Raw genomic sequence first — 22170 nt, forward strand, 5'->3', positions numbered from 1 at the left:
CTTTGTGATGAGACCAGTGTTCAATATAAGGTGCTGCTGTTTCCTAATTGTCCAAAAGTTGCTGCTGTTTTGCAGGGTGCCAGAGTAGGAGTGGGTTCTGTGCAGAGGTGGAGATAACAGCCCTCCCTCAAATCTGTGCCACACTGTGTCATCTTGACCCCAAATCAATGCTGTTATGTTCAGAGGCCCCCAGTAGCTCTTGAAACACTGACATCAGCTTCTGGTGCTCACTGCCAACTATGGAGGCTCAAATTCAACCCAGGGGGCTGGCTGCTGGTGGTGGTTGTGGGAGGTACATGCTAGTTCATTTCTTCTCTTCCTTTGCACCCAAACTTCCAGCTAAACTTTTCTTCCTCCCCAATTAAAACTACTCTGCCCCAAATAATAGTGCTCATCTGAGTCTCAGCTCAGCCAGTCTCCATGCCCCATCACTCTTATAACCAATGTGAGTCACCGAAAGGCTGTTGTTAATGTGGGAAAGCGGGAATGGGATTTCATTTTTAACTTATCCTCAAGGGCATGGATACATCTGAGATTAATTTTTTGTGTTGTTTTCAGCAATGCTTTTTAAATATTGTTCTTGAAATAATATCAAACTCTAGAAGAGCTGCAAGAATAGTACAAACAACTCCCATATACACTTTAATCAAATACATCAACTAGAAAAACATTTTGCCACATGTCATTTATTACTTCCTATCTGTCTATCTATAGGTCTCTGTATCTATGTGTCATATATATGCACATATCTGCATATATATGTATATTTTTCCTGAATCTTTTGAGATTTAATTGTAGAAATCATGCTTATTTACCCTCAAATGCTTCAAAATCTGTTTCCTAAGAACAGGAATATTCTCTTACACGATTATGAAATTCAGAAAGTTTAATATTGACAGAATGCTATTACCTAATACATGGTCCAAATTTAGAATTTGCCAGTTGTCCCAGCTATGCGAAAATGGCCTGTCCCTCGACCTCCAGGATCTAATTGGAGGTTACATATTACACTGAATTGTCATGCCACTTCAATCTCCTGTAACTGCTGTCTTCCATGACATCTACACTTTTGAAGGTTTTGCGAATGTTCCTCAATTTGAGTTTATTTTTGACTATTAGATTCAGGCTATGTGTTTTGGGCATAATTAGAACTTTAGACTTACAATACTATTGTTGTAATTCCTGCCTCAAAGAAAAAAATGCATGGAAGAGTTATGATACCCTTCCCACAGACTCCCATTGCTTCAAACACAGCTAGTTGAAAGGAACTCATTTGAGAAACTAATTCACTTGGAGGTATTAGTTGTTCCACATTATCCTTCTAATTCAATAAACCTGCTAGGAATCTCTGTATTTAAAAAGCAAACTGATGAATCCAAGGGAATGATGCAAATTTTTCTAAGTCACAAAAGCATATACTTCCCTCCCCACAAATAAGCCTTTTGCACTCCTAGGCCTATACTTTTAATTGCAGGTGTGGGCTGCTTCTCATATTCTATGCGTGTTCCAGGGTGAGGAATAGTGAAATTTTACCTAGAGCTATGTTGAAAAAGCCCTTACGCTGAAACTCTATAGGAATAGCCTGCCTTCTATAATAGATACAGTGATTAATGCATTGAAGCTGTTCATCCATCATTAGTTTGTCTTAGCTTACCTGAAGCTTACATATTACTTAGCAAGTCCTTCAAGGACTAGATTTCAGAACGATTAAATTTTGAATTGCAAAAGTCCTAACATTTGGGAAGAGAAAGCCCAGTCAAAGGCAGGTTAGTTTTTGGCCACTCTGTAAACATGGCTTCCTGTTTATGCCACTTATCTTGCCTGACACCGAGTACCTAGGTGAGTGGTGAGCATGCCAGAGAATAAAGGAGGAGAGTCAGAAGGGGAGGTGGGTTTCAAATACAAACCTTTATCTGTCTTCAAGTTTGCCCGAAGCTGGCCCTTTTCTGGTATGTCCCCATCAACCAAAAAAAGAGAGCAGGTAGGGTTTATTTCAAAATATAGTTTTGTTTTGTTTTCTGATGAGGTTTTCAAGTAGGTTTTATTGAAGCCTGTAAATTTGAAGCAAAATCTGTTCTTAAAATGAATATTTTCTACAGCGTGAATTAAACAGTTTTTTTCTTTTTTGATCATTTTAATAAAGCAAAGAAACATAGCATGATGATTTTAACTCTCTTTTCTTTTTCAGGGCAACCATTCCCAAAGTCCTTTCATGTCTTTGTGCTGATTTTTTTTTTTCTGTTTTTTTTAGCAGCAGTAGTAGCAGCAACTTTTGCACATAGATCTTGGGAGGAAAAAGTGCAAGCCACTGACCACATATGCAGAACTAAAGTTCTTATGTTACAGGCAAGATAAGTGGCATAAACAGGAAGCTGTGTTTTACAGAGTGGCCAAAACAAATAACCAATGAATGCAATCTGTGGGATTTGTTTCTCATATTGCACCCTGAGAATATAAGGTTCCAAGGATTGAGTGAACTTATGTCTGTAGAGTTCTAGAGGTACCAGAATATTCTTGTAGCAGTTTAATCAGGCTTTTTGAACCTGGAATTACGTTAAAAGTTTGAGGGGAAGTTTATCATTTTAGTCAGCATCTATGTAATGATAACGGCAAACAGTGAGAAAATTATCAAATTAATTTGCATCAGTTGAAGTCAACATTAAAGTAAATTTAGATGCCATAGTTTAAAAGTAATTATTTGGGGCTGGGCGCAGTGGCTCACGCCTGCAATCCCAGTACTCTGGGAGGCCGAGGTGGGTGGATCACCTGAGGTCAGGAGTTCAAGACTAGCCTGGCCAACATGGTGAAACCCTGTCTCTACTAAAAATACAAAAAATTAGCCAGGTGTGGTAGCGGGCGCCTATAATCCCAGCTACTTGGGAGGTTGAGGCAGGAGAATCGCTTGAACCCGGGAGGCAGAGGTTGCAGTGAGGCGAGACAGCATCACTATACTCCAGCCTGGGCAACAAGAGTGAAACTCTATCTCCAAGAAAATAATAATAATTATTTCGGTTAGACAAGTCAAGTTTATATCTTTAAAGTATTACCTACAGTCAGACTCTCCATAACTTTTTAATTGCTTTAAGCTTTATAATTTTTTTTTAAAGTTTACTTTGTCATTGCACCTTGCTCTGTACTTTTTCCAATGAGTATAAAACGGTGTCATCAGCGTCTTCATGTGGTTTATAATGATCTCAATTTATTTAAATGCTGTTTAATTTAGAGGAGGAGATGGATTCTTTCAGCATCTCAGTATGGATAGGAATTACTGGAGCTACCCATTTTAAGATTTTATTTGCATAAATATCCTGTGACCATAAGAAGTTGAGGATAAAAATAACGTGGTTATTGTCCAATTTTGCAAACATCAATAACCTGTGATCCAATATCTTCACTGCTGACAAAGAGAAGAGTTTCTAGTCAGTGGTGTTTAGGATATTTAATCTTCATATCCAATAGTTAGTTTGGAAAGATAAAACAAATCTTTTGTTGCTTTTCTGAAGGATTGGCTTTTTTTGCTTCAGTATGTTTGGGTTTCTCTTCCCTCTCAGCTTTCCTCAGATGAGCTTCCTCTCTGGAGTCTTCTTCTGGGGAAATATCTGTAAGGAGTAAGGCGACGGTGTGGCCAATAAAATCGCTGGAGTGGAAAACGGTGGTTACACCTTGAAGGCAGGAAAGGTCTGTTTGGAAACCTAAAATGGATTCTGGGCCTTCGTGGAAAAAAATGGAAGGGACACCTAGGTGTCTTTGTGATGGGCTGGACCCTTGTGACCGGACTCCTCGTGGCGGGTGGAGGGGTGAGTGTAAAGATCTGGCAGTCGGTAGGGTTTGCGTTATTTTGTGAGTCTCCAGGAGGGGTAAATATCTCTTCTTGTCCTGTGGAGAGGAAAACGCAAGTCAGGAAACAGGTCTGGTAACAGAAGCAGAAGGGTGGTTTAGAGTGGTGGCAGAGGAGAAAGATGGGAAGAGAGAATTAGAGAAATCTCAATGTATATTTGAAAGAACTGCCAACGTTCAATGAAATGAAACACAGACACACCTGATGACCCAGCATTTCCACTGTGGGGAATTTACCCAGGAGAAATGAATGTTTATGTCTATAAAAAGACTCGTTCAGGGGTGTTCACAGTAGCATTATTCATAATAACCTAAATGGAAACAATCTAAGTGTCCATCAACAGAGGAATGCATGAAGAAACTGTGTATATTCATACAATGAAATAGTACTCAGCAGTGAAAAGGAAGAACTACTGATACCCACAACGTTGATATATCCCATGAATGTCAAGCAATACAAGTTAGACACAAAAGTGTACATACTGTACAACTCCCTTTATATGAAGTTCAAGAGCAAGCAAAACTAATCTATAGTTTAAAAAAAAGTCAAAATAATAATTCAGCTTAGGGCAAGGATAGGTATTTTTTAGCAGAAAGTGTAGCCAGGGAACTCTTTAGAAATGTTTCATATCTTGATCTGGGTGGTTGTTACATAGATATGGTTATCTATATATCTATATGTATACACACACAGGTGTACACACACATATATAATTTGTATATAAACACACATCTATGTGTACATACGTATGTTTGTACACATACACATGTTTATATGTAGCCATATGTAAAATGTGATCAAGCTGTACCTTTAAGATGTGTGAATTTTGGCTGGGCGCGGTGGCTCAGGCCTGTAATCCCAGCACTTTGGGAGGCCCAGGCAGGCGGATCACGAGGTCATGAGATCGAGACCATCCTGGCTAACATGGTGAAACCCTGTCCCTACTAAAAATACAAAAAAATTAGCCTGGCGTGGCGGCGGGTGCTTGTAGTCCCAGTTACTGGGGAGGCTGAGGCAAGAGAATAGCGTGAACCCGGGAGGCAGAGCTTGCAGTGAGCCGAGATTGTGCCACTGCACTCCAGCCTGGGTGACAGAGCAAGACTCCATCTCAAAAAAAAAAAATGGATTTTATTGCATGTAAATTATAACTAAATAAAGAAAATTCAGTAGAAAAAAGGAACTTAATGTTAAGAAAATCAAAATAACTGCCCCCAAAGGCCATTAATCCAAAAGTTCTGCTTCAACTGCCCAAGCAGTGAAATAATTTCCTAGGGGAAGGGAGGGGCCATCTACAAGCAGCAGGAGAAAGAGCACTGAGAACCAGGATGCAATTATCTTTTGAGAAGAAATTTGGATCAAACTCAAGCGTCATAGTCTTCCTTGACTGTATCATTGAATCAAATTGGCTATGAAAAAGTAATCTTTTCTTTAGAAAATTGTTCCTTCACTCCCTTAGAGGCTTACATATACAGCCTGGAAAGGGCTGCTCATGTGAATGATGATAAAATGAACTTCCCCTGTAATCCCAGCACTTTGGGAGGCCTACGTGCGTAGATCACCTGAGGTCAGGAGTTTGAGACCAGCCTGACCAACATGGAGAAACCCCATCTCTACTAAAAGTACAAAAATTAGCCAGGCAAGGTGGCACATGCCTGTAATCCCAGCTACTTGGGAGGCTGAGGAAGGAGAATTGCTTGAACCTGGGAGGCGGAGGTTGCTGTGAGCCGAGATCATGCCATTGCACTCCAGCCTGGACAACAAGAGCCAAGCTCTGTCTCAAAAAAAGAAGAGCTTCTCACAGGAATTTGAGAGTGCTGAGGCACTTACCACCTCCCCACCAAGGACTAGATTCCCCTCTCCTTTGCGACAGTTTAATTCAGGTTTCTTGGCTGTATTGGATATGCTTGTTATTTGCCTATGTCCGTAGTCCCTTCTACATATTCTGTTTCATCCATGAACCCTGGAAATGTCAGTTGTCAGTCCTATACACCTTCTGGCTATGGCTGATTAGACCACTGATTGACACTCAACTCATTCATTGGCTGGTCAGTGACCAATCAGATTCTCACTTGAGAATTGAGTCACAGTGGAAGACGTCAGTGGAAGGCGTAGGGCAGGGGCTGGAGTGTCACGTTTTGACCTTCGGAATGTTGAGAATGCAGAGAAGCCAGTCTGCACATAGAAGCAGCAAAATAGGGAAGGCCTCTGGGACAGAAGAGACCAGAGGCCTTGTGGTAACAGAGTGATGTTGGGAGCAGCAGCCTTGGTGTTGTTTTTTTTTTTTTTTTTTTTTGACGGAGTCTCCATTTGTTGCCCAGGCTTGAGTGCAGTGGTGTGATCTCGGCTCACTGCAGCCTCCACCTCCTGGATTCAAGCGATTCTCCTGTACCAGCCTCTTGAGTAGCTGGGATTACAGGCGCCCACCACCACACCCAGCTAATTTTTGTATTTTTAGTAGAGATGGGGTTTTGCCATGTTGGCCAGGCTGGTCTCAAACTCCTGACCTCAAGTGATCCACTTGCCTCGGGCCTCTCAAAGTGCTGGGATTATAGTCGTGAGCCACCATGGCCGGCTAGTTTTTGGCTTTTCAGGGAGCCCTAGCTATTCTTAAGTTTCTTGGAGATATCCTTATAATAATCCACCTCCAGCTCTACTTGTTTCTAAAGCTAGCTTGAATGGGTATCTCTTCCTCGAACAAAATGCCAACCCCTTCTCCCATAGCTACTCAGGGTACATTGAAATTCTATAACTGAAACTAGATTGAGGCACTTTACAGAAAATGACCAAATCCCACATTAGTCGCTTTTTTTCTGGTAAGTTCTGAACCTTACAGGAAGACATTCTGCCAAGAATCCAGTCGCTAGGAGAGAAATTAGCCTTTGGTTTTTTTTTTTTTTTTTTTTGAGATGGAGTCTAGCTCTGTCGCCCAGCCTGGAGTGCAGTGGCGCGATCGGCTCACTGCAAGCTCCGCCTCCTGGGTTCACACTATTCTCCTGCTTCAGCCTCCCGAGTAGCTGGGACTACAGGCGCGTGCCGCCACGTCCGGCTAATTTTTTTTTTTTATTTATATTTTTAGTAGAGATGGGGTTTCACCATGTTAGCCAGGATGGTCTTGATCTTCTGACCTCGTAATCCATCTGCCTCGGCCTCCCAAAGTGCTGGGATTACAGGCCTGAGCCACTGCGCCCGGCCCAGCTGGCCTCTGTTTTAAGCCCCATCTTGACATTTTGCTGTCAGCTCAGGCTTAAGGAGGCCTTGAGCTTTGCCACTAGGTTAACTATGCTCCAGCTGTTAGAAACCATCCACCCACTCGCCTCTTGTGCTTATCTCATTTCTAGAAACCTGAAGATACTCTCTAAATCCCCCTCTAACAGTTGGGTTTCAGAGCCTGCAAGGCAGGTTTTCTCTGACTCTGGGATGTCCAGTAGTGTTCAGTGCTCTCTTTTTCTGGGATTTTCAAGGGTGTAAGATCAAGGTATAAGCTTGCTTCAATCACTTACCCAGGAGTGTGGGCAGGACCACATAAAACCACATTCTTCCAAACAAACTAGACCTATGGTGATTCTATTGGGTCACCAGTTAGCTAACACAAGTGTCCTAAAATGTGGGAGTAATAGTGATTGGTTTGGGAACCTGTCACATCTCACAAAGTTACGGCCACACATCTGAGAAAGTGGGTTGATGCCATTTATGGTCTCTGATGTCAGCTGATCTAACACTGCTCATTAATTCTTTTATCTTTGTTCTTCTCTGTTCCTTATCTTCTAAACCTTTGCTATCTCCTCAAATTTCCCTCAAAATTTTCATTCTTCATTCATCTAAAGAATTTGCTTTGAAACGCTCTCTACCTCTCTAAGTTGATTTATCAGCTTCATATTCCAGAGAGAAAGCTGAGGTAATCTGCCATGAACTTCTTTGGTTCCTCCTCCTCTCTCTTTAAAGTCTGTAAGCTTACTGATTCTGCTTCTCCCCCTATTTAATCCATTGGAATCTAACCCTGCCTCCTCCACTCTCCAAAAGCTACTTTGGCAAAAGTCATCAATTGTCCTGGGCTTCTGAAAAGGTGGTTGCAGATGCCTAGAGCACCATTTCCTGTACTCTTTGCTTGGCTGACTCCTATTCAATTTCAAGTCTCTCTCTCTCTCTCTCTTTTTGTCAGGGAGGTCTTTCCTACCCAGAAGCTTGGTTAAAACCCCTTGCAACATGCTTTTGTAGCGCCCTGTGAGTCCACTTTCATCATACTCATCAGCTGTGTGATTATTATTCAGTGGTTATATGCCTGCTCTACTGAAAGATCTACGTGACTGTCTTGTAGACTGCTGCCTCCTCGTCCCTAGCACAGCGTCTCCAGTACAATTGAATTGATTGAGAGAAATCCCAGTTTCTGTAACTGCAAAGTTACCAAGTTCCTACTTCTCAGGAGTAGTGTGTTGAATAATAAGCAAATATTTCCCCTTATGTAACATACTGACGTGCTCTCAAAGGCACTGGATGTCAAAGATGAGAGCTCTTCTGCAAGCTTAATAAGACCAAAGTAGGTCAAATATTTAAATGCAGATTACAAACATTTTGAGAGGCAGAACAGTAAAGTGTTTAAAAGGACAGGCTCTAGAGCCAGGCTCCCTGAGCTCTGCCATTTAATAACTGGGTGAACACAGATAGATTCCTTAACTTCTCTGAGTCTCATTTTCCTCCTTTGTAAAATGAAGAAAATAATACTACCCATCTCATCGTCTCTTTGTGAGTGTTATCGGAAACAAAATGTATAAAGTGCTGAGAACATTGCTGGATGTATAGTCTGCACTTAATAAGTGTTAGCTACGGTTACTAATCTTGAATATTATAGAAACATTCTGTTAGCCTGAGCCCCATTTTCTTAGGCCCATAACATTTGTGCATTAAAGATAGGGCTATTGGGGATACATGTTATTAGAATAGGACCTCCCCAATGACAGGGACTGTTGACTCGTGGTTACTGTCTGTGTCTCCAGCACCTAGAATAGTCCCTGGCTTATAGTGGTACTCAGTAAATACTTGATGAATTAAATGGTCAGGCTGACCTTGAATGTTCCTCTCTGTGTATTTTTGTGGAGTTCAGTGAGTATTTAATTTCAGTCCCAGAAAATCTGTAACAATAATTTATATTAAAAAATGGCTGGGCGTGGAGGCTCACACTTATAATCCCAGCACTTTGAGAGGCCAAGCCAGGCAGCTCACTTAAGGTCAGGAGTTCAAGACCAGCCTGGCCAACATGGTGAAACCTCATCTCTACTAAAAATACAAAAAGTAGCCGGGCATGGTGGCAGACACTTGTAATCCCAGCTACTCCGGAGGCTGAGTCAGGAGAATCATTTGAACCCAGGAGGTGGAGGTTGCAGTGAACTGAGATGGTGCCACTGTACGCACTCCAGCCTGGGCAACAGAGGGAGACTCTGTCTCAAACAAACAAACAAAAAAATAGAGCATAATAGAAGAAACAAAGCAAAATATTGCTTGGAATTTGAATATCAGTTTTAAGGTGGTTTATTATAGTCTAGACATGAAATTCATAACATACCAACAACTACTTTAAAAACAAGTACTTTTTTAAAAAAAGGTAATGATGAAATACCTTTTTTTTATAATTACCTATACTCTGTGGTTGTTTGGGCAGACAAAGCTGGCTTGCAGTGAACTATACTGATTTTAAGAGAAGTCAGCTTTCTACTTGAAATTTAAGTGTGCAGTTCTTCCCTTACATGGCTCATGGAGTCTTAGAAAAATTCTCATGTGCTTTCAGACTTGAGTCAGAAAGAAAAATAAGTTCTATGATTGATTTACTCACAATAACTGCAAAACTCAATTTATTTTGTAGACTCAGAGAATGACTATCTTGGTTAAATCTCTGATTTCACAGATAAAATATCAGAGCCTAGAAAGTATCAGACAGGCAGGCCTCTTTCAATTCTACCCCGTGAGTCAAGTCGTTTCAACAAGGTACATGTTATCACATTAGGGGCTGTAGCAAATGCAGAGATGATTAAGATTAAAAGCATGAGCTCAAGGAGTGGGCAGATGCTATGAAGCCGGGGATCTGCAGTACAGAGCAGATGCTGTACGTGCCGTAGGTGATGCACAAATAGCTGTAAGAAGTCAAAGGTGTCAGAAAGAGAAATTGCAATTTTTACATTATTACATCTTAACAAAGACTTTGTAAAGGCAAAATCATAGTGGCATTTAAATGTTGTGCCTTAAAGCAGAATTGCAACAAACAGAGGTGAAAGCAAGAGGAGGGAGCAGCTGTGGTTGCTGCTGTGCAGCAGTGAGAAGAGGGTGAGTTTGGAGAGCCACACATGACCTTGTTTGGCAGACCCCAGGTGTGTGTGAGTGAGCGATGAACTGGAAGCAGGGCTGCTGGGATAGAATGAAGCTACATTTGAAGGACTTTGAGGGATTGTAGGGAAAAGTGAGTCAAATTCAGAAACCAAATCTGATGTTTCAATGGGTGCAATGGGTGTTTTGTTTTTTGAGACAGAGTTTCACTCTTGTTCCCCAAGCTGGAGTGCAATGGCACGATCTCTGCTCACCACAACCTCCACCTCCCAGGTTCAAGCAATTCTCCTGCCTCAGTCTCCCGAGTAGCTGGGATTATAGGCATGCGCCGCCACCCCTGGCTAATTTTGTATTTTTAGTAGAGATGGGATTTCTCCATGTTGGTCAGGCTGGTCTCGAACTCCCGACCTCAGATGATCTGCCCTCCTCGGCCTCCCAAAGTGCTGGGATTACAGGTGTGAGCCCAATGCACCCAGCCTCAGTGGGTGTTTTTAAGATGTGAATAAAATAAATCTCTAATCTCATTATAACTTGTTTAGCTATGTGTTTACAAAGCCTCCTGAAGAGCGGTTCACTTTTTGCAGAGAAAGTGGCAGGTGGCTAGTTTTGTTTTATGATGCTTCTTTTAGATGTCATTTTTAGCAGGTGAGGCTTGGGGACCTTGTCTTGGGATATGGGAGGCAGGTTTTGTTCATAATGTATGCTCTGTCCCCTGATTGCCAGAGTACGTGGAGAGGTTGCATCAGGGGGTTTCTGAGTATTCCACGACCAGCTCTGATGTCTCTCCCCTTCTCCTGTCTATTGTGAGCTCTGAGGGATGGTAACAGGGAATCTGTCTGGGGATGAGCAGGGTTTGGCTGAGCCCCTGCAAAGCCCCCTCCCCAAGACATGTGAAAGGGGCGAAGGGCTCTGTTTGACTCCTAGGTCCATTTTCCCTAAACAGCATCTAGTTTTGGAATTAAAATAAACTGAAAAAAGGTTAAATCTAGGCTCCCCAAGATTTCCTCCCCTTGTATTTCCCTCTTTTGGTCCCTTCCCCAGCCTTTTCTTTCCTTTCCCTAGGGGTTTGCAAAACAATTCTAAGGCTCAGGACACATTTTGTAGTGGGAACAAAGAAACAGAATTGGAACAGTTGAGAAATTGAATCTAACATAATCCTAAAGAAAGAAACCTGTGTCCAACTCTGTGACACCAAAATGCAGCTCAGTAGATGTGATTAATTAAGCAATGAACAAAGACTAAATACCCACCATGTGCAAATTACTATGCTGCTGGAGATAGAAAGTGGACAGTGCTGTAATTCAAAGTGGAATTGTTAGCTTTGTATCCGTAATAACTAGTATTTGTACAGCGTTTTTAGCTTGAAGAGTTTTTCACAGATGATAGCTCATTTGGTCCTTGCAAACCCCATAACGATGGATAATATTAATATTGTCACTTCACATATGAGAGTCTGATACTCAGAGACGTTAAGCGTGTCTAAAGTCACAGGGCTATTGCCGAGACGAGGACCAAGGTCTTCAGGTGACAAAATCCAACCTCCTTCTCTTTAACCACACAGGCTGATGGAAGCTGAAGTAGATATTTCCAATTTACGGGAATATATAATCACGGAGCCAATTTTGTCTTTTCCTACAACTTATTAATTAGTGGACCCAGAGCAGAATAAAAGCAAAACCCTTACCTTCTGCCACAGTTACCACCAACCAGCAGACCAGTAACGAGTAGGAGAAGCAGTGTCTGCGAGCCATGGCTTCTACGCTGAGCTGTCACTGCGTTGAACCTGATGTTGCTTTAAAGGAGAGTTGGTGAGTCACCAGCAGCCTGATTCAGGTAATTTGCATTTGCACAGTGGACCACAGTGATCAGGGCTTGCGGTGTGAGGGTAAGAAATCAGCAAGGAAATACCAGACAGTATTTGTCAACCAGAAGCTTCTTGGAATGACAGCCAGATATCAATCATCTCTCCTCAGAGGGGGATTTTGGACAACCACGCCTTCACCATCCTTCTAATCCCTCAAATCTTCTCCCATGTTAATGCCTTTCAGTTGTGTATATGAGTCTTCCTCTGCAAGAGAAATAAGCTGTCCAGAAATATGCAACAGTGCTTTGCTCTGTGCAGCTTACTTACTTAAAAAGCGAAACAAGAGGGAGAGGGCATTATCCGGAGGCTTCCTGACCCTGGTGGTTTGCAGTGGAGAGTTGGGGATCATTCTTAGGCCCCCAACCAGGATTTATGCTGCTTCTCTGCTCTGCTTTTGTCCAGGAGACAAGGGAAGCAGAATCAGAAAACTATCTTCCCTAGTGGTCATGACGGTCACTGTCTAAACAAACATAAACATTTGGGAGAGTAGCTTAGTGAGTTGTCCTTTCACAGCTCCTCCTGATTCACCATATTGCATATAAGATGGACGTGACATATCTATGTCCAGTTGGTTTCCTGAGGGAAAGACTTCATCAGCTGCTGGATATATGAGAGGGGATTGTCACAGGTGATTAACAACATGGACCTTGGAGTTAGGAAAAATTCCAGTCTTTGTTCCTTTCCTTACTAGATGAGTGACTGTGGTGAGTCCCTGAGACTAGCTGAAGCCTCAGGGGCCTCATCTGTAAAATGGGACTTGTGGTACTACCCTCAGAGGAATTTGTGAATTAAGGAGATGCTTTTTAAACATTTTTTTTTTTAAATTTCAATATCTTTTGGGGTACAAGTGGTTTTTGGTTACATGGATTGATTCTATAGTGGTAAATTCTGCGATTTTTAGTGCACTCGTCACCTGAGCAGTCTACACTACACCCAGTATGTAGTCTTTTATCCCTCACCCCCTTCCCAACCTCCCCCACCCCTAGCCTCTAAAGTCCCTTATATCATTCTGTATGTCGTTGTGTCCTCATAGGTCAGCTCCCACTTATAAGTGAGAACATACGATATTTGGTTTTCCATTCCTGAGTTACTTAACTTGGAATAATGGCCTCCAGCTCCATCCAAGTTGCTGCAAAAGACATTATTTCATTTTCTTTTTATGGCTGAGTGGTATTCCATGGTGTATTTCTACCACATTTTCTTTATCCACTTATTGGTCAATGGACACTTAGTTGGTTTCATATCAAGGAGTTAATTGACATACAGCTCCAACCACAGTGCCTGGCCTGTGAAAGGAAGTGTTTGTGATTGTCATTAAATTATAATAACCTCAACTGATAATTTATTCTCTTAGGAGGCTGTACTTGCCAAATCAATTAATCACTGAACAGACCTCCACTTTAAGGAGAACATATTCCTGGGTATCATATGGAAAAAAAAAAGAACAAACTAAACATGGTCCTGTCTTTGAAGGACTGACAATTTAACAAGAGAGGCTGTGCAAACTGAAAATCAAAATGAATAAGGATGCAAACACTCACAGATAGAAAATGGAAAGTTCCTTAGGCTTGATGTTAGTCCTAGGCAAACTTCCAGAACAGATAATCAGATGGATGATTTGTCAGCAGTTTGAAAAGGAATCAGGAAACATCCAGGACAAGTTGAGTTCCTTAGACTTGCCACTCATTCAATAATTCTGTATTGACTTTTATTTATTCAGCATCAGACACTGGCCTAGGTGCTGGGGCTAAAGATAAGATTCCTGTTCTCATGGAACTTATAGTCTAGGAGACATTAAATATTAACTCAGGAGTAACAGTAAAGGGTTTTGAGTGCTAAGAGAGAGGAAGGACTGAAGGTTATGGGAAAATGAAGCAGAGAAACACAGTCTATAATTTTACACCAATGGGTCAGTATCACATATGCTACTTTGTCCCCTTCATTGGAGATACACTACAATGCCAATAGAATTAGATTCACATAATCACTTTAACCACTGCCCGGTGTTTCATTTTATAGATTTACTATAATTTATTTAACCAAACTTTAAACTGATGGACATTTCTATTATTTCTTCTGATTCTCTTTCTTTTTTGTTTTGGAGTGCTAATGAGCTTTCATCTTAAATGTTGATGAAAATAAATAACAAAAGCAAAATAACTTATTTTTTCATTCAAATCTATTGTTCTGAAATTTATAAAATAAAGGAACAAAATTTTAAAAGGAATACATTGTTTTTTTTTTTTTCTTTTGAGATGGAGTTTCACTCTGTTGCCCAGGCTGGAGTGCAGTGGTGCGATCTCAGCTCACGGCAATCTCTGCTTCCTGGGCTCAAGCAATTCTCGTGCCTCAGCCTCCTGAGTAGCTGGGATTACAGGGCTACTCGGGAGGCTGAGGCATGAGGGTGTGCCACCACACCCAGCTAATTTTTTTGTATATTTGGTAGAGACGGGATTTCGCCATGTTGACCAGGCTGGTCTCGAACGCCTGACCTCAGATGATCTGCCCACCTCGACTTCCCAAAATGCTGGGATTACAGGCGTGTGCCACTGCACCTGGCCAAGGAACACAATTTTAAAAATTTTATCAAATTCTTATCCAGCAGAAACTTGAACATTTCTTTATTATTGGTGTATAGAATAATTAAGTCTCGGCATATCTTATTTCTTTGTATGTTACATATAGAGTAGAGCCAAGCGTTTCACAACACATAAAATCAATGAAACTGGTGTGAAGTTTCACATTCATTTGCCAAAATCCTTATACCTTAAAAGTATGAAAATATTTCTGAAAGCTTATTTCAAATGCAGTAGTTTTGGTAAAATATCTTTTAGTCATATACTTTATCCACAAATCATGTACTTGCAGATTGATCAATGAGAATCTAATGTCTATGTTTCCCAATGTCAAGAAGGCTATAAATGGCTTTGAGTCACAGTTGTTAGTCCAGTGTGTTAAGGGGAAGGACCCATGTACGTAGGCCAGTTTGTGTTAGGTCTTTTTCTCACAATGACCTTATGAGGTATTGAGAGGAGTTACATTTCTTTCCTCAAGACTGAAAGATATTAAGTGGTAATTACGACTGAGAGTCAGAACTGAGATTTTTCTGATTCCAAAATTCATGTTTTTTCTTCTAATTAAATATACAGTCATATGCTGTATAATGACTTCTTGTCAATGACAGATTGCATATATGACAGTGGTTCCATAAGATTATAATGGAGCTGAAAAATTCCTATTGCCGAGTAACTTTGTAGATGCCCTAAAGTCATAACACAATACATTACTCACATGTTTGTGCTGATGATGCTGGTATAAACAAAGCTGCTGCACTACTAGTCATGAAAAAAGTGTAATATTTACAGTTATGCATAGTACATAATACTTGGTAATGATAAATGACTATATTACCGGTTTATGCATTTACTATACTATAGTTTTCATTGTTATTTAAGACTGTACCCTTTCTATTTATGAAAAATAAGTTTGTTCTAAAATAGCTTCAGGCAGGTCCTTCAGGAAATATTCCAGAAGAAGGCATTTTTATCATAGCAGATGGCAGCTCCATGCATGTTATTGCCCCTGAAGATCTTCCAGTGGAACAAGATGTGGAGGTGGAAGACAGTGACAGTGATGATCCTACCCTGTGTAGGTCTAGGCTAATGTATGTGTTTGTGTCTTAGTTTTTAATAAAAAAGTTTAAGTAAAAAAAAAATTTAGAAATAAAATAAAACTTACAGAATAACAATACAAAGAAAGTATTTTTGTACTACTGTACAATGTGTTTGTGTTTTAAGCTAAGTGTTATTACAAAAGGTCAAAAGGTTAAAATTTTTAAATTTAGGCCGGGCGCAGTGGCTCACTCCTGTAATCCTAGCACTTTGGGAGGCTGAGACGGGCAGATCACAAGGCCAGGAGATTGAGACCATCCTGGCCAACATGCTGAAACCCTGTCTCTACTAAAAATACAAAAAATTAGCAGGGCGTGGTGGCAGATGCCTGTAGTCCCAGCTACTTGGGAGGCTGAGGCAGGAGAATGGCATGAACCCGGGAGAGGAGCTTGCAGTGAGCCGAAATTGCATCTCTGCACTCCAGCCTGGGTGACAGAGCGAGACTCCATCTGGAAAAAAAAAAAAATTAAATTAAATAAATAAAATTTATTTATTTATTTATTTATTTATTTCAGACAGAGTTTCACTCTTTTGCCCAGGCTGGAGTGCAATGGCATGATCTCAGGTCAACACTGCAACTTCCACCTCCTGGGTTCAAGCAATTCTCCTGTCTCAGCCTCCAGAGTAGCTGAGATTAGAGGCATGCAACACCATGCCCAGCTAATTTTTGTATTTTTAGTAGAGATGGGGTGATACTATGTTGGTCAGACTGGTCTCGAACTCCTGACCTCAGGTGATCCATCTGCCTCTGCCTCCCAAATTGTTGGGATTATAGGCGTGAGCTACTGTGCCTGACCAAATTTAATGTTTCTAATTTAAAAATTTATAAAGTAAAATAGTTATAGTAAGATAAGGTTAATTTATTATGGAAGAAAAATATTTCCATAAATTTAGTATAGCCTAAGTGTGCAGTGTTTATTTTCATTTTATTTTTTATTTTTTTTTGTTCGAGAGGGAGTCTTGCTCTGCTGCCTAGGCTGGAGCGCAGTGGTGCGATCTCGGCTCACTGCAGGCTCCGCCTCCGGGTTCACGCCATTCTCCTGCCTCAGCCTCCAGAGTAGCTGGGACTACAGGCATCTGCCACCACGCCCTGCTAATTTTTTGTATTTTTAGTAGAGACAGGGTTTCACCATGTTAGCCAGGATTGTCTCAATCTCCTGACCTCGTGATCCACCCACCTTGGCCTCCCAAAGTGCTGGGATTACAGGTGTGAGCCACCATGCTCAGCCTGTGTGCAGTGTTTATAAAGTCTACAGGAGTGTAATGTCCTTCACATTCACATGCCACTCATTCACTCACTGCCCTACCCAGAGCAACTTCCCATCCTGCAAGCTCCATTCATGGTAAGTACCTTACACAGGTGTACTTTTTTAAAATCATTTATATGGTATTTTTACTCTTCCTTTTCTATGTTTGGATACATAAACACTTACCATTGTGTTATAACTGCCTACAGTATTCAGTACAGTAACATGCTCTACAGGTTTGTAGCCTAAGAATAATAGACCTATACCATATAGCCTAAGTGTGTAGTGGGCTATACCAACTATGTTTGTGTAATGCACACTATGATGTTGGCACAATGACGAAATTGCCTAATGATGCATTTCTTAGAGAATATCCATGTTGTTAAGCAATTCATGACTGTATTCACTTTGTTTTAAACATTCATTCCTTCATTCATTCATTTACTCACTAATTCATTAGTGGATTTGTGTTCTTATTTTAATGGGCTCTTCTGTTTTATATCCTTCTTCTTAACAACCTGTGTGGAAGGAGGCTCTTTCCTGCCAACACCACTTAGGAAAGTCCCAAGGAAGACCTCTGGTTGGCCAAGCATAGGTCTTATGGCTAGGGAGGGTGGGAAGGGTCCATTACTAGAGGAAGTCCGGGGACAGCAGAGACTGGGCCACTAGGGATGTCAGCCGAGTAGCTACCCTGATCTGTGCCTAGTACACCTATAGCATCAAGTGGCCTTCCCACCCAATCAATCCCAGTATGTGTGTGTTACTTAGAAAGCCGGATAACAGGTATAGGACAATCAATGTTCCGGTGAAAAAGAAAAGAGAACAACTTTTCATGACCCAAAGCCTGGGACTGCTATAAACTAATATAAAGCGTTATACTGTAATGCTTCCTTGTGGGGAGAATGTTAGGAAATAGTTGTCAGTGACTAGGATCTTGTGGTTCAGTGACATCTGGGCATGTGAACTTGTCCCAACCAATTGTCAACCAAGATGGAATTATTCACTGGTTTCAGTCTATTCAGTGTCTGTATCTAAGTCACCTTGAAAAAACGTTTCCAATATATATAGTGAGACATGTTGTCACAGAAGGAATACTAATCTAAGAAGGCTTTGTTGAACTTCTTAGGGGAAAGTTCCTGATGTCTTCCACCACAGGTTTGGAGCTCAGAGAAGCAGGGCCTCTGGCACCTGGGAGCATAGCTTTGGGAGTTGAACTTTGCTGTCTCATCACTTAGTTCATTCAACAACTATTTATTGGGTGCCCACTATCTGCCAGACACTATTCCATGGGCTTGGGATACAGGTAAAAATACCTGTTCCAGTGGAGTTAACATTCTAGTGTGGTAGAGACAGAGAATAAACAATAAATACAACACATGAGTAAATCAGTTAATATGTTAGAATATTCCAAAATACGTGCTATAAAAAAAAAAGATGATCAGTGTAAGGAATGTGGGAGAGTTGGAATTTTAATTAGAAGATGATATTCTGGTGGGCACCGTGGCTCATGCCTATAGTCCCAGCACTTTGGGTGGCTGAGGTGGGCAGATCATTTGATTCCAGGAATTAGGAGTTCGAGATTGGTCTGGGTAACATGGGAAAACCCTATCTTTACAGAAAATACAAAAATTATCCAGGTGTGGTAGCCCATACCTGTAGTTCCAGCTACTTCGTAGGCTGAGGTGTTAGGATCTCTTGAGCCTGGGAGGTTGAGGCTGCAGTGAGCCGATTGCACCACTGCACATCAGCCAGGGTGACAGAGTGAGACCCTGTCTCAAAAAAAAAAAAAAAAAAAAAAGAAGAAGAAAAAAAGGTATTCCAACAAGGACTTGAGGGAAGTGGGTAAATTATCCATGTGCATATCTAGAGGAAGAATGTATCAGGCAGAGAGTACAGCCAATGGCAAGGTCCTGAGACCAAAGTAGGCTTGGGATATAATGCAGGACAGCAGGGAGACTGTTGTCGCTGAGGCTGAGTGAGTCAGGGGGACAGGCATAGCAGAGGTCAAGGATTAATGGGAGGGGAGATCATTATTCTGAGTGAAATGGCAGCCACTGGGGGGTTTTTCAGAGAGGTGTAACATGATCTTACATTTAAAAAGGACAACTCTGGTCACTGTGTAGAGATGGCAGGGGGCGGGATGGTTCAGCTACAGCTGACTGCTGCAGTAGTTTTGTGGCGAGATTATATGACTCATATTGGGGTGGTAGTGGTGGAAGTGTGAGAAATGGGGAGATTCAGGGCATACTTTGAAGGTAGAATTGACAGGATTTCCTGATGAACTGGAAGAGGGTGTGAGAGACACGGGGGAGTCATGGATAATATCATGGCTTTTGGTCTGAGCCTTTGACCGCTGGAGTTAAGTGTGTTCAGATGATGAGATTATGGTTGAATTTTTAAAAACTTATTATTTATTTATATTTTTGAGACAGAGTTTCGTTCTGTTGCCCAGGCTGGAGTGCAATGGCGTGATCTGGGCTCACAGCACCTCCGCCTCCCAGGTTCAAGCGATTCTCGTGCCTCAGCCTCTGGGATTAAAGGCACATGCCACCACACCCGGCTTTTTTTTTTGTACTTTTAGTAGAGACAGGGTTTCACCATGTTGGCCAGGCTGGTTTCAAACTCCTGACCTCAGGCGATCCACCCACCTCAGCCTCCCAAAATGTTGGGACTACAGGTGTGAGCCATGGCGTCCAACCCTATTTTTCTTTTAATAAATAAAAAAATTGAGAGAATAAAAATGTCTTGTTTTGGAAGATACCCAGGCACTTTAGTGAGTAAATACTAAGAGGCACTTTAGTGAGTAAATACTAAGAGGCACTTTAGTGAGTAAATACTAAGAAATTTTACAACAAGTCATTGAAAGAGTGTATGGAGAGGGCCTGGCACAGTGAGTGGTTCACGCCTGCAATCCCCGTGCTTTGGTAGGCCCAGGAGGGCAGATGGCTTGAGCCCAGGAGTTTGAGACCAGCTTGAGCCACATGACGAAATCCCATCTCTAGAAAAAAAAAAAAAATAAAACACAAATTAGCCAGGTGTGGTGGCACCTGTAGTCTCAGCTACTTGGGAGGCTGAGGTGGGAGGATCGCTTGAGCCTGTGGAGGTCGAGGCTACAGTGAGCCATGATCGTGCCACCACACTCCAGCCTGGGTGACAGAGTGAGACCCTACCTCAAAACAAACAAACAAACAAAAAAAAAAAAACGCATCTGTGGAAGGATGGATAAGGGGCGAGTGCTGTGGAATGTCAACACTGGAGAGGTGAGATTTCCACAACCGGGCATGAAGGCCAGGTTGGCAGTGTGCCAGGAGCCTTGTGTCCAGAGCAGCTTTGTTTGAGGAGAAAGGACGAGGCGAGCAGATGAGTCGATGAGTAAGGCATAGTTTCTGTTGACCCACATGGGCTCTGCATTCTCTGGCTTGCCCTGTTTTACCACCTGTGACCTCCTATATAGCAGGCCCTTGAATAACGAGGTTTTGTTATAAAGTTGATGAGGGGGAAAGAAAGTTGATTTCTGGCTCCGGCCGCTGTGTGTGTGGAGTCTGAGTATTCTCCCCAGGTCTGCATGGGTCTTCTCTGGGTGTTCTGGTTTCCTCCCACTTTCCACAGCTGTGCAGGTTAGGTGACCTGGCATGTCCACTTGGTTCCAGTGTGAGTGAGTCTCGCTGTGTAAATGAGTGTGCCCTGTAATGGGATGGTGTCCTGGCCAGGGCCGGTTCCCACCTTGAACCCTGAGCTGTCAGGACAGGCTGCGGGCACCTGTAATCCTGAACTGGAATCATCGGGTGAATAAATAACTTACTCATTTTTATTAATCTTTCTTAAGTGTATGTAGAGTTCACACTTGTCAATGTTTAATATTAGAAGTGTTTTGGCTTTGACATTTACTACTTTATGTAGTAAGGTTGGATGGTATTTTTATGACTAGAAATAAGCGGTAGAATCTTAACTCCTGTTTCTATCCATTAGCTTATGGTAAAGTTGGTTTCCTTATAGTCATTTCGTTTAAAGTCACAGTTTTCAAGAACCTATCAATGCTGTTAGCGAGAACTTAGACTGAAATTGTGTTTTGTGCATGTCCTCCCTCTCTGGACGCTGGGACCCTTGATGGCAAGAACAGTCTTTTAATTTTTTTTCAAATTCATTTTAAATTGTAGTAAAATATACATGACATAAAATGGACCATTTTAACCACTTTTAAGTGTACAGAAGAACCAAGTCTTGATTGGTTTTAGCCTCAGGGTTTGGCACAGTGACACTCAGCAAATGGTTGTGAAAGGTATGGAGGAGGAGGGAAGGAAGAAGGGTCTGCGCCTGTACCTGCATGTTCACACACCTGGTTGTCCAGCAAGTCTGCGTCAGGGAAGGACTCTGGGGCAGGAGGTGGCTTTACCCAGGGGTCTTTAGCTCTCTGTTGTGCTCTGCTTTCTGGATTTGGGCTCAGGGCAACCTCATCTCTTCTTTTCTTTCCTGCTCACACCCTGCAATAATTTGATGTGCTAACTTGGCTGGGCTTTAGTACCCAGATAGTTGGTCAAACATTTTTCTGGATGTTTCTGGGAGGGTGTTTTGGGATGAGTGGGCTTTGAGTAAACAGATGGCCCTCTGTAATGTGGATGGGCCTCATCTGATCAACTGAAGGCTGGAATGGAATAAAAGACTGAGCTTCCCTGAGTAAGGGAATTGTGCAGCAGCTTTTGGACTGGAACTGTAGTATAGGCTCTTTTCTGAGTCTTCAGCCTACTTTCTGCAGGGTAGGCCTGCAGATTTTGGACTTGCCAGCCTCCATAACTGCCTGAGGCACTTCCTTAAACTAAACCTCTCCTCTCTATATACTCATCCTATTGGTTCTGCTTCTCTAGGGAATCCTAACACATGCCCATATTCTTTCTCTGTCATGCTTAAATGTGTTGCTTGACAGATTTAGTGAACAAATACATAGGAAAAGATTTGATAAATCAATTGCTTCTAAATGAGAGCTTGGGTGTTTATGGACAATGAAGGGGCATGGCCAGTGCTCCTCGACTGGAGATGTGTGGGAGGACTAAGAATTTCAGGTTGGTGTGTGAGCACTGAACTGCCTCTAACACAGACACTTCAGAAAGATGCTGGTGAAAAGAGCAACCCCTCTGTCTCAGCATGGAATGTCCTTCACCCAGAGGCTGAACATCAGGATTTTGGGGAGAATCTCGTAATGACTTCCTGCTTCAGTCCCCCTCTTCTCAGTCTCTCTTTCCC

The 22170-nt window shown here is 41.9% G+C and overlaps 1 protein-coding gene across 4 annotated transcripts; it reads right to left on the minus strand.

Annotated features, from left to right (window-relative positions):
- Window positions 1-2105: 2105 nt before the first annotated feature.
- On the minus strand, window positions 2106-11938 carry ODAPH (odontogenesis associated phosphoprotein). 4 transcript variants are annotated; one of them, XM_017876611.1, is made up of 3 exons: window positions 11835-11938; window positions 3738-3876; window positions 2106-3599 (listed from the first exon to the last, which is right to left on the minus strand). In XM_017876611.1, exons 1-3 carry the CDS (start codon window positions 11899-11901, stop codon window positions 3548-3550), a joined length of 258 nt encoding a protein of 85 aa, XP_017732100.1. In that variant the 5' UTR covers window positions 11902-11938; the 3' UTR covers window positions 2106-3547. The 4 variants fall into 4 exon arrangements, 3 of the variants coding, with proteins under 3 accessions (XP_017732100.1, XP_017732098.1, XP_017732099.1); XM_017876609.1 differs by adding an exon at window positions 11401-11444 and having other exon boundaries at window positions 2106-3876; XM_017876610.1 differs by having other exon boundaries at window positions 2123-3876.
- Window positions 11939-22170: the final 10232 nt, after the last annotated feature.

Source organism: Rhinopithecus bieti, unplaced genomic scaffold (assembly GCF_001698545.2).
Source record: "Rhinopithecus bieti isolate Rb0 unplaced genomic scaffold, ASM169854v2 scaffold_8675, whole genome shotgun sequence".
Taxonomy (NCBI): Eukaryota; Metazoa; Chordata; class Mammalia; order Primates; family Cercopithecidae; genus Rhinopithecus; species Rhinopithecus bieti.